At 50.3% G+C, this 12,770-nt stretch overlaps 1 protein-coding gene across 2 annotated transcripts in view; it reads right to left on the bottom strand.

The window, feature by feature from the left end:
- PRKCB (protein kinase C beta) overlaps positions 1–12,770 on the bottom strand; it is a 135,692-nt gene that overhangs the window by 33,494 nt on the left and 89,428 nt on the right. For both annotated transcript variants that reach the window (XM_087731190.1, XM_087731189.1), the window contains exons 9-10: positions 8,408–8,554; positions 1,962–2,135 (exon numbers count right to left, since the gene is read on the bottom strand). In XM_087731190.1, coding sequence (XP_087587316.1) covers positions 1,962–2,135; positions 8,408–8,554 — 321 coding nt within the window. The remainder of the gene's footprint in view (positions 1–1,961; positions 2,136–8,407; positions 8,555–12,770) is intronic.

The raw sequence follows: 12,770 nt of genomic DNA, 5'->3' as shown, positions 1-12,770 counted from the left end.
TGTTTCCTAAATATATCGATCAACTTCAAGAAGGAAGAATATTAAAAAGATGGTCTCTTGAAACAGCCAGCTGAGGTCTAAAAGCAGAATTTGAGCTTTCCTCATTTGGGTGGAGAAGAGAATTCTGGTGCTTCAGAGAAAAAAATGTCATGAATAAAGCAGCCAGATGGCTGGCCAGCCTACAGGCTGGAAGAGAGGGATGGATACAGAAAGCTGTCCTGGCTCTTGTCTGTGGGAGAAAAGGATGGGGTCTATCCAAGTCTGGAGCATCCGAACTCACTGAGCAACAGCGATTTACAGATACATAAATACCCCCTGCAGAGACTTGCATGAAGCTAGTAAAACATGCACACCCCTTTCCTTGGGCTGCCAAGGCGAAACTGCCAGGGCTCCTTCCAATGCCCTCCTCCTCCTAATTAACCACTCCTTAGGTCCTCCTCCTGCCTGACTCCCCACTGTGAACACAAGTCAGAGCCAGGACAACAGCCGAGTTCCCCATCCACCCGTTATTTATCATTTCTCAGTGTCACTGCCACTGCTGTGCCCTTCGCTGCTGAGCCCCAAAGGGAAGGGAGGTCATCAGCGAAGGCACGGCTCACCCGGGGACACCAGACTCGCCCCCTGCTCCCGGGAGCCCAGGCTCAGACCCAGGACCTTTTTGGGGCACAGCACCCCAAGATCCCTCAGTCAGAACAGCATGGGGCTTCTCTTGTCCTTCAGACTCAGGCAGGAGCTCTCTCATTGCTCATCTTCACTTACTCTTTAAAACGCAGTTTTAGGGCTTTTCTCTCTCCCACCAGTCGCTGAACTAACAGCCCCGGCGGCGAAGTGCGCTCCGGACTGTGCTCCCAGAAATCAGTGTGCATTGTGCCAGCATTTGATAATACACCCTGCTATACATTTTGATTACATTACAAATACGATTACTATTAAGCTACTATAGGTCTGCCAGGAATAATCCTGCGCTGACTCACTTCAGATGCCAGAGAGATGCTGTGTGAAATAGCTTCTCCTGCCACATTTTGATTACTGTGCTGCAAAGCCGGTCCGCAGACTTTAAATACAGTGAATGTGTTTGGTAAATGAAATTTCTGGGATAATATTAAAATGTAATCCTCCTGGATAGCATTGTCATCGTTCTAAAGGACTCTGCTGATTCCCTCTCCCTGCTCCCGCTGACACGTACCTGGACATTTTCATTCACAGGTTGCTCGACGGCTGGTCAGAGACTGTTTTAAAGGTCCCCCGTCCCCTTCCCCACTCCCCCTCCCCACTTCCGATTTGTACAAACTCAATCACATGCCCGTTTCAAACTGAATTTCCTGCAGTTTGTATTAGGTTTCACTATCTACTCCAATTTTTGATCAAAAGAATGAATCCTGAGAAAAAGCGCAGCACTTTGCTATCGAATCATAACAGACATCACGGGCCGGGGGGCCACCTGAGGGGTCGGGAAATCACATCTAACACCATCAACAGCTCCCTGATGAAAAAATCTCGGGGATGTAGATATTCTCCATTACAGCCTCCAGTTTAAGACGCATACAATTTGTTCATGGAGGCATTTTTGCAAGCACATTGGACAAATTGCGAGGTTGCCAAGGCAGAAAATACATGGCTGCTTTTGCAAGTGTAGTGATGTATCTCCAGAAAAGAAACATGAATAAAAGCAAAGGCATGTTTTCAAGAAGCTAAAATGTGTGACCAGGGCAGAAGTCCCTACAGCTCCATCCACACAGCTTCCGGGCGCCCTGCAGCCACCCCGAAAGGCACTGGTCCCGGATAACTGGTGACACTGGGTCTCTAGAAGAGGGTTTCTGCCCACAAACTCACCACTGAAGCCAAGTGACTAAAATCCATTTTGCAAAGTGTGAGACTCCCCCTGCTCAATGTTCAGGGTCCAGCAGGGTCCCCAGCCCACCCTTTGCCCAGGGACAGACTGTGGCGGCACTGGCACTTACCATCGTCTGAAAGCAGGAGTGGAGCTGGGTCAGGAATGGAGGCTTCCCGGAGAGAGCCAGGACGCGTTTTTCAACCATTGTGCACTCTACGTCGTCGTCCTGGATAACAACGTCCTTCTTCAAGATCTTAACGGCATAGAGCTCGTCGGTGCCCTTCCTCTCCGCCAGCATCACCTGCATGAGGGAGAGGACACACACAGGATAAAGGAAAACGTGGATCTGCGATGCTTCTAGCTTGCCACAGCCAATAGTTAAAAATAGCAGCTTGCTTATTATTCTTTCGGCTCCCATCATAGTCCTGAAAAGAGATTCAGGAGCCAAATGATGCAGAAAGCTACCAGTGGTATCTCCAAAATTATTCAGGAACCCTAAGTCTAACAAGTAAGACATCTAGTTCCTCGCCACCTCATCACCTCGAGGAACCCAGTCCAAGGGGTTTGCTGATGTCTGAGTCACAGATCACCCTTCCTCACCTTTCACCCCCGAATCGGGGCCTGGTTCGGCACCCTCAGGGTGGAAGCAGCATCGGGGAAGACGTCAAGAACTTGAACACAGAGTCCATCAAGTTACAAAGCAGTAAAAACTTAAAGTGGAAAAGAGTTAGTATATAGCCAGTAAGTAAGAAAAAGCCAGCAAGGTTTTCCCTGCCTCACACACCCCCTCCACAATGTGCGCAGCGATCAAAACTCAATTACTTGCCGGTCCATCACCCAGCCAAAGCCCCTCTCATGCAGAAGAATCCATTCAACCTCCCATTTTAAACCAGTTTCACCCATTTGCAAGTTTATTTATCGCAATAAATGGGATGCACTGGTTCTGCTGGTGCAAATTTCCCTCATTAATCACATCAGCCCCAGTGAGGATCCCCAGACCGATCCACCACGCTCCATCAGTGTAAGCTGCTCCTCGGGCTCCCGGCAAAATAAACGGACTCTGAAACCACACTTTGCTTCCCATTTTCCCTCCTCGCACTCTCTCATCATGTTAGATCCGAGCGCTCAGTGGAAATGAATTGCTTTCCGTTTGAAAGAGTCTGCAGAAATCCTCCAGTCACATCAGGAACAGGAGTTCGGATGTCTTAAAAATAAATTATGAGAAGTCAACATCAATAGGGTGGAACTGAAATGCATTTCAGACTGCAGCAGACTGGTAGAGGAAACACGAGCAGGTCTCACAGATGACTTTTGAGACACTAAGGACAGCAGAATTAACCCTCTTGTCAGCCCGAGGCAGACGACACGGGGCCAGAGCCCTGTGTTCCCGCTGCAATGTGCCCAGCTCCCCCACAGAGTCCCGGGCCTCCCCGGGGAGCAGGAGCTGGGGCAGAGCAGCCCCCTTTGGGGCTTGGGGAGAAGGCAGCAGTGTGCCAGCCCTGGGGCAACAAGGCAGGGGACACAGCCCAAGGACTGAGGTCTTCGGTGCCCACCCACTTGTTAGAGTGAAAATAACAATACAATTGGGAACAGTACTTTTTGAAAGCACATGGCTCTGGCTCATTTCAGGTGCTTGGCTGTGGCGCTGGAGAGGCTGGCTGTCCTTGACACGCTGCTTGTCAGGCTTAGCTGGGAAAGGCATTGGGGCTCCTCAGCGCCAAGTGCTTTGGAGAAGCCACTGACATTTACATTTTCATCAGCAGAGCCAGGATTGCAGTGACCGCACGCCACACTCATCCGTCGGCAGTGCTAAAAAGCAGACTGACAGCATGCCAGCGACTTCAGTAACCGATTTATTTACTCACTGATGTTTGAAGAAAGTTGAGAACCCAGAGCCCGGAGCAGCTGGGTGTGCTGCTGTGAGGCAGCCCAGCAAGGCACAGGCACTGGGACTTCATCCTTTCCTGGTACCAGCTCCCTGAGGTGCAACAGCCCATTGCACCAAATCAAGGAGCTCTCCTCGCAGGAGTGCCCACGGGCATGGACAGACGGGTGCCCTGCCTGCAGCCGCGGGACAGGGTGCCAGGGCAGCAGACACAGCAGCTTCACACGGATTCTGCACCTCTGCCCTCCCCTGCAAGTCTGCACAAACTGAACCGTTTCAGTTCATTGCCTCCATTTATCTTCACCATTTTTACACGAGTTGAGATACACAAGTCACTGTGTGCAGGTGCTAAAAAATGGGGCTGATTTTTAAGTGATAAAAGCAGATGGGCTTCAGCAGCACAAAGTTGGTGGAAAAGAGAAGCGACTGCTCCAAGAACACAGTTTGTGGAAAGATGAAGCCTGTTACCTGGGAGTAAATGCATTGTATGCAATATCAATTATATGCAGACCTACCTTGCTATCCATAACCCTTTCAGAGAAAAAGTAACTAAACCAGGGAACTTCTGAGCCTGGCATCTGCTGCTGCCCCAAAGGGACTGTGCCAGGGCAGGGGGTGGCAGCAGCAGCCCTCTTCAGAAGCAGAGACTGCAGTGCCAGGCAGGGCTCGGAAAGCATCCTGGTGCTTCTCCAGACATTTTCCTTGGAGACTTTTGGGAAGAGCGTGTTGTTGTTAGTAACGGCATGTGTTTGGGGATAAACCCACCAGGAGACTTCCCTGGGGGTACACACAGATCAAATGTAAAGGTAAAATCAGCTGCTGGCAAACAGGGTTTGGCTGTAGTAAATAACACCGTAGGGGAGCTGAACTCTGCCGGGGCGATCGGAGCTTGTCCTGCACAGCAGAAAACCCCAGCGAGCACAGTGGGTGCCACTGAGATGTCAGTGCGCGATTCCCACCCGACCGGGGACACGGCTACCACCAACGCGCTTGGTCTCTGCAGCACAGCGAGAGGCAGAGGTTGGCCGGTGTACCACACTAAATGCAAAAACTGCTCCAGGGCTTACATGGACTGTAAATGTTTCATGCGGTAGCTTCCCAACGACGTGGCAATCCTGAACCACAGCTGAGCCAACCAGCCCTGCTTTACTGAAACGTGAAAGGCAAAAGGACTTTGCAGCTGCCTAAAAATCAGCTGCGCTACACCCACAGCAAAGAGGCCAAGTGTGAGAGCGTGTGTCTGGGTGAGTGCAGAGGGATGCTGAAAGCCACACGTTACTATGTTTCTCTCTCACATCTGGGCTGGCAGAGCGAGCAGCTCCAGAAGCGCACATTGAGACTAATGCTGTTCGGGATGCTGTAATCACTGTGCGTTTGCATATGCAGAAGAGACTGCAGGCTCTGGTCTATGGCCAATCGAGAAAATACCTTCTGCGCCCTGAGTGACAGGCACAAAGTCTGCACAAGCATTAGCAGACTCGGCCTTGTTCTCTGAGCAGGAGACAGGGCTGCTCACAGCCTGTGGGGCTTATGCGACCATCTCCGACGCCTTCTCGCTCCGACCCTGCCCGTGGCAGCTGGGCGGTGCGGTGCCAGCGTGACAGCTTGCAGCACGGAGCCGCAGCCCGTCCAGCTGTGCAGAGGAGTCTGCTCCGAGCTCAGTGCTCTTGGTGTGCCAAGGGCTGTCTCAAAGCTGGCTCCAGCATGCTGGCATCGCAGTTCCTATGGTGACTGCAGCACGGATACAGCTAAGATCTCAGGATGACAGCCACTGATGAGCAGGCTTCAGCAACGGCTGATAATGGCACAGCGAGTAAAGAAAAAGATTGGGACCCACTGCACTGTAAATACAAAAAGATTCAAACAAGCGAATGCACCCAGCGCAGGGGTTTGTGTTTGATAATGCCCTGAACAGACCTGTGCACAAGATGCACGTGGGTAAAGGAGGGAGCGTGCACCCAAACCTCACCACATGCCCAGGGGCCAGAGCACAACTCCGCAAGTCAGAGACCGAGTCCCTGCCCGAGTGCGCCAACTGCCAGCTCTTCTGCCACGTTTCATACCAAGAGAGGAGAGGAAAGCATTTTACAGCTTGAAGATTATCACAGGACGCAAAAATTGTCTCTCATTGCACTCTAATCCATAACTGCAGAGGCAATAGAATCAGCCCCACTCAGAAAAACACCATAAAACCCCCAGAAAAGATTGACAGCTTGATAGCATGACATTGATTAGCTACAAAAATACGAGCAAGCCACATAATTTAACTTTCCTCTATTTATATTACAGCAAAGCAAGCCCAGGGCGGGCTGTGCCAAGTGCTGCCTTCTCCAGTCAGGAACACCCTCCTTCCCCTTGCCAGCCCAGTGGAGGACCGCCACCAGTTGCAGCTCCCGGGGGCTCTGACGGACCCCGCGGCAGGCAGCAGCGGGGCACAGCCCAAGAAGACCCGAGACCACCAGGGAGCACAGAGGGTCACCCTGCGTCCTGGGGCTGAACACGCCAAGCTGGGACCACGCACACCCGAGCCCTTGTCCCTGAGCTATTTTCCAAACCAGAGCTGTTTTCCATCCCCTAAACCTTGATGCCTGGCTCTGTGGGGACCTCCATCTGCCAGCTCACTCTCTGGAAAGTAGACTGCATTCTTTTTTTTTTTTTTTTTTTGTGCAGAAAAAGCTGATATTTAACTTGATTTATTCCTGTAATATAGAGTATTTGTTTGGGAATGCTCCAGCATAATAACCGGAGATATTCTGATTCTGAATGTAGAGAAAGCAAGTTTATTAAACTCCACCAAGGCCAACACATAGGTACTCCTCACCCTGGACAGCCACAGCGGTGGAGAGATAAAAACACTAAGCAGTACATCCCAGCTACTGATGCCAAAGGGTTAACAAGCTTATGCCTGAGACAAAGACTCACTAAAACAGTGTGATTATACTCAGAGCTCTCACAGCCTGCTCAGCAGCAGGGACTGGGAGGAGGGAGGCTGGCAGCACACAGCCAAGCACGGGAGCAGGCAGTGCCAGCCCTGGAGAAGGACACTGCTGCCACGGACAGGACCCGCTGCTTTGCACACCAAGGGCAGGGAAGCCACTGGAAGCGGAGACCAGAGAGCTGGGCTCCTCTCCTTGCCAACCGAGTGCCGGCATGGCACAGACCCGTGCACCTCTGCCTGGCTCCTTCCGAAACATCTGGCACCTCTGTGTAAGTGCAAACCGAGCAGGTAGCAAAGCGTCTCCTGCAGCAAGGCCCTGCAGCTGGGCACCCTCTGCCGTGCTGCCTCGGTGTCCCCGTGCCGGGGGGACAGGCAGCGGGATGCCAGGGAGGCAGGAGGGGAGCCGCAGGGGAGCGCTCCCCGGTGAGGCGCAGGCACACATGAGGGTGAGGCTGCATCTAACTGTAGAAATCAACGTGCTGTTTTAATAAGCACTAATTAGCATATTTATAACATTCTGTTCCAGGGAACAGTTTCTGTCACACATTCCCTTATATAAGCCATGATGCCGACTGAAGAGTTTGCTAATGTTTCTCAAATTAAAGGGGGGGGGAAACGAACACAACTACAGAGTTTCCAGATGCCAAGCACAGACTTTAAAAAGGATTAGGCGGTGGGAGGGAGAGAAAAGAGGGCAAAAGTGACACAGAAACGGGGATGTGTACGCATTACTGAGTGAGAGCAGCATGAGCACAACACATGGGGCTTTCCTGCTCCCCTGCATCGCCAACCCGCAGCAAAGGTGTAAAACACAGAGTAACGGCAGCCTCCTCCCCGGCGGCATTGCTGGCAGGGGAAGCGCAGGCTGATGCTCTGGATGCTGGGGACCACCAGGAACTCCCCGTTCTCCTCCTGTCACAGATGCTTCAATGGATCTCTAAGCTCTCCACCTCCAGAACAGGAACAAACACCCATCTAGAGAGGCTGGGACCTCCCAGAGCTCAAACACCAGGGACAAAAGGCTGGGGGAGGGAATGGGTGCCAGCTGTGAAAGGTGGGTTCACCCCTTGTGCTCAGCAGGCAATGGGTGAGCATCACTCCCCTGGCATTCTCTCCTTGCCTCCGCTGCCCGCCCAAGAGATGTGCCCAAAGGCAGAGCAATATTCCCTGCAATTAAGGCAATTCACTAATCAGAGCAGCATCAGGGCATCCATCACACCGGCAAACACCATGCTGGTGCACAGCAACAGCAGCCCATCTCCCTGCCCGCTCCAGGCTGCGAAGCCTGAGCAGCCATCCAAGGACTGGAATTTCTAATGGAAATCATGACAAAGTTGGCAAAACCCCAAGAAAAATCAAGGCTTCAAGTCACATAATTACTAGAAGAATGAAATTCTGTTACCACTCATAACCGGCCTGGAAAGTTAATTAAAATGTTCATGTATATTTGTAATTATTAGAGAAAAAATGGCCAAATAAAAAAAGAGCTTTAAAGACACAGTACACACCCTGCTTCCCAAAAAATGTGTCTGATTTTTGTGATGAGACACCTCAGGTCTTCATCACTGTAACACAGCAGTCCCACAGTCCGGATGGAAGCCAACAAACTGGGCTCCCATTACCGTGACACCAGTGCTCCCAGGCAGAGCAAGGACAGATCACACTGGAGTAGCCACACAGACACAGCCCAGAAATGCTAGAAACACGTGTGATAAATACAGAAAGTGCAAAGGCCTATGTTGTACCACACCTTCCCAAAGCTTCCTTTTCCCAGCACCATCAGGAAATTGAAATCCGAAAGTTTCATCCGATCTCTGCTCCCGTTGTTGTCAAATTTAGAAATGGCATTTGTTGTCTTCTCATCCGCAGCCTTGGACCCTGTTCCAATCTTAGCTCTCTGCAAAGACAGACATGGGACAGAGAGAAAAGAGAAAAAATTACTGAAAACAGCGTGGAGAAAGGTCATTACAAAACCAGCCAGTGCTCCTGAAATCCCATGTTAATGAGCTCTTTTCCAGGTCAAACCCTACCTGAGCTACGGGAACCTCTTCTGTAAGCATCACAGGGACAGCACCAAGAAGGGCACTGGGGAAGTTATCAGCCCCAACACATTGCACTGTTCAGCTGGTTCCCAGTTAACCTCTGTTGGAGCAACCGGGAACCGCATCTGCCCACTACCCCTTTACCCCTCACCCCACAGCCAGCGGGACACGGCAGCCTGTGCGCCCAGGGAGCTACCCCGTAACATGCTGCAGGGCATCCGAAGTATAGAACAGAGGCTTAAATAAGCTTTCTCTTCTCAAAGCTGACTTCTGTCTCTCACCTCACCAGCAAAGGACAGGTGAATATAAATACATTAAGGTAAAACACAGGACTTTTTATCCAGCTCCACCTCCGTTACTATCTGGTATCGAAGAGAATTGCACTCCCGTGCCAGTTCAGGCTGAACGTAGGTAGCTACAAATCCATTTTGAACAAACTAGAATAGAAAGCACTCCTCCTGCATCCCCGAGCAATCGCGCAAGCTGCTGCAATCACAATTACTTATTAAGGAACCTCACAAAACCCCCACATTTTTAAACACAAAATCTCATCAGTGGCTCGGCACCTCCTCATTGGTCCAGGGGCTATCTAATTTGCTGAACCACAGTTTGTAAAAGCTATCTCACAATTTATTCGGTTTTAATTTTTAGAAATATGCGACAGTGTAAGGCTTGCACTGAGCTCAGTCTAGCATGAAATTCCATTAACCCGATTCCAGCACTTCAATTTGGCTGCTACTCACAGCTCCTCCAGATAGGAGCCTCACAAGTAATCTCCAAGCCTTTGCTGCTGCTGCTAATTGGTTCTTGCAAGGTTCCCCGTGCTGTAAAATTCTCCATTCAAGGTCACCTGCAGCACCTACAAACATCTGAAAAACTCCCCCACTGAAAACTAAAGGAATGGTCTCCAGGATTTGCAAACATCATCATTGCTAAGGCAGCTCTGCCCCAGGGAGGAGGCTGAAATCATTCAACAGCCACCGGTACCTGCTCCTGCCGCGAGCGGAGCCACACACAGGGCACACCTGCTTTCCAATGGGAAAAAGTGCAGACACTGAAAAGGAAATAACATCACCTCTGCCGAAGTACAAGGGGTTTTCCCGATTGTAATGTTTAGGTTTTCACAACATCCCAAAAGAAGGGGACGCCCAGCCAGAGCATTTTACTTCAAATCAGCTCAGGTGACAAACAGCAGCTCTGGCACTGACGGAAAGCTGCTCATTGAACTTGGCCAAAGAGGGATCCAAACACGGGCAACCAAACAAGAGCAGCCCCTGTGACTCCACAAAGCCAGCCCTGTGTTGTGTAACTTTGCCTTCAGCAATCCTCACCCTATTGTATTTCAAAGCTATCTCCAAAAGAAAGGTGTACTTATCACCAGGCAAAATAGTCATATTCTGTGAAAGCTTCCTAAATACTGCATCACAGCTGAAAAACAATCTTGTCAGATCAGATTTGACACTAAATTAACCTCTGTGAAAACAAGCTGTAATAAAATTCAAGGGCAATATTACGCTTCCATTAAACAACACCCAAAAGCATACCTCTGCGTTTCAGACGAGCCCATATTCTCCCGCACCCCTGCAGCCCAGCAGCACTGGGGCTGGCCACAGGACTCGGTGAACCACTGAGCAAAACAGGGGGAGGCTTTCAGCCCTGAGCAGAGCGGAAAAGAGCAACATGAAGAGGGGGGTAGGAAGAGGATTTTCATTTGCTTCATCCCAGCAAACTGGCCAGCTTCAGGCACAGCGTTACCAGCAGCACCAGCAGACACCCGGGCGAGCAGCCTTCACCCAAACGTGAGAGCGACTTCAGGTCCCTCCTGCTGCCTACAGCTGCTCCCAAGTCTGTGTCTGAAGAGGGGCTGCTTCAGTCACAGCCAGTCTCGCACTTGACCTGAATTTACAGCATCACGGTATGTTCACAGGAGACAAGATGAGGGTATAAACACAACACGACTTCCCTGATAAAACAGGCTCAGCGTATAGCTTGGCCAGGAGGGGGAAAGGTCCTTCCAGAAAAGAGCCCTAAGTAAGAGTCAGGAAGACGTAAAGATCGACATCCCCGAGTGAAGTGTCTTGCTTTTGCTATCAAGTGTCTCTAATGTCTGTCTCTAAGTGAATAAAAAAGTCCTTTAACCTGTTTTTAATACACTCCTGACGCTCACACTATCTTGAGACCTCTTTAAGGTTTACAACTGAAGTGTGCCAAATATTGCTCACAAAATTTTTTTAAAAAAGCACTTGACCTTCGTTATCCAACACCATTTGTCATAGTTAATTTACTACATCTGAATTTATGCAATAGCAGCTGACGTTCACATCTATCAAGCTGTCCCAGCAAGCGGCTGATAAAGACCGAGCAGAATTGGCAGGGGATGTAGTGCGAGGCTTCACGCTGTGCTTTTGTCTCAGGACGCTTTCTTGTCAAGCCCAGGACGTGCCCGCTGCAGACAGAAGGCTGTAGGAAGCGCAGCAGCAGGACCTCAGCCAAGAACGGCACCGCAGGCTGCCAGAAAGGGGCATTTTTCCAGCCGGCAGCTCTGCGAGCATCCGTGCATCTTCTGCGTCGTCCAGGCTGACACCTCAGTCCTTTCAGCAGGGTGCTTTTGCAGCGTTAAGTCCACTCAAAATATAAACCTGTCATTCACGTCTCAACTTTGTCCTATTGATTTTTGCTGCCCAGGAACGGGCAGGATCAAGCAGCGCTAATGTAGATCAATTGGAGGATTCTTTTTAGTCCTTAGTGTCTGAAATGCCGTGACAGCACCCTGGCTGCTGCATCACACCCAGGCTGCGGCGCACTCCTCGCCCCTCGGGACGCCAGCACAAGCCGTCGCTCAGCTAGCCAGGGATTTCTTTCCTTGTAACACTGACTTGCTCACAAAGGAGGATGCAATAGGGGAAGACGCAGCCAGGTGAGAGTACAGATGCAGTCTGGCAGAGTGGAATGACACCTCTGGACAACGTATTTTCTGATCTGTAGACAACTCATCATCTGACTTCCAACATACATACCGTTTTAACGCCACTGGAACATCAAGAAATGCAACAAAAGCAGGCAGTTAGTTCTTTATAGAGCTGACAACCACTGGTTGTATGCCAACTGTTGTGTTAGAACTGTCTTTTTTTCTTGGATATTCAGGAAAGTTATATATAAATGAGATAAACATGAGATTAAAAAAAGAAAGGAGAAAAAGGAACTAACTCTCCAGTCCTGTGCTACAATTATGGAGTTCACGCTGACAACCATAAGGGCAACTATTTTATTTTACGTATGGCTCATTTCATGTAAGTCTCCAGATGTACCACATTCATTCTTAAGAGTCCTGGGAAGACTTTAGCTATACTGAAAAATGGCAAAGACTTATTAATTCAGTGATGTCTGGATCAATCATTCAGCAAGATCTTCCATGGCTTACTGAGTAGTAAATAGACGTTTCTCCTTGAAGCCTCTTTGGGGAGCTGGACCCAAGCACCACTGAAATCTTTCTGAGACTGGCACAGAAATCTCACCAGCTTCAGTTCACCTCCGTGCAGATCCTTGGTGCTGCCACTGCAAAGCCCTGATGCTCTCCAATGCTGACAGTAGCTTAGCTGGGCCGGCTCCTCGGGGAAGCCCAGGTGTGATAAGGCTCTGCTGAGCCTTTTTGGCGCCCTGAAATCCCATATCCACATTCACTCAAGAAAGCCCATCGCTTTTATGTCCTTTGCTTTTCACAGGCACCGCCAGCACTTTCCCCGCGAGTATTCTGCACCTCCATCCGCACGGGCCAGAGCCGGCAGCAACAGCAAGCCCTCACACCCCGCTGCTCCCTTTGAGCACTCCAGCCGGTGCTGCTGGCTCTCCCCTCAAAGTTACAGGCTCGCTTCAGACAAGGTACTGTCACTCATCTGACCCTCACTGTCACTTGGCCATACCAATTAGCCCGTAGTTCAATTAGCATAGACTCCATGCTTGGTTCATTAGCTTACCCCACTATCCGGGCTGAGAGCGCAGTGCTACACAGCACGGGAAGGATGGATTACTTAGGTTATCGAAAACGACATCACTGGCTTGTACGTATTCCTA

The sequence above is a fragment of the Nipponia nippon genome, unplaced genomic scaffold (assembly GCF_047370975.1).
Source record: "Nipponia nippon isolate SJK-2023a ecotype South Korea unplaced genomic scaffold, ASM4737097v1 scaffold_5, whole genome shotgun sequence".
NCBI classification, from domain to species: domain Eukaryota; kingdom Metazoa; phylum Chordata; class Aves; order Pelecaniformes; family Threskiornithidae; genus Nipponia; species Nipponia nippon.
This window is presented reverse-complemented; position numbering and strand designations above follow the sequence as displayed.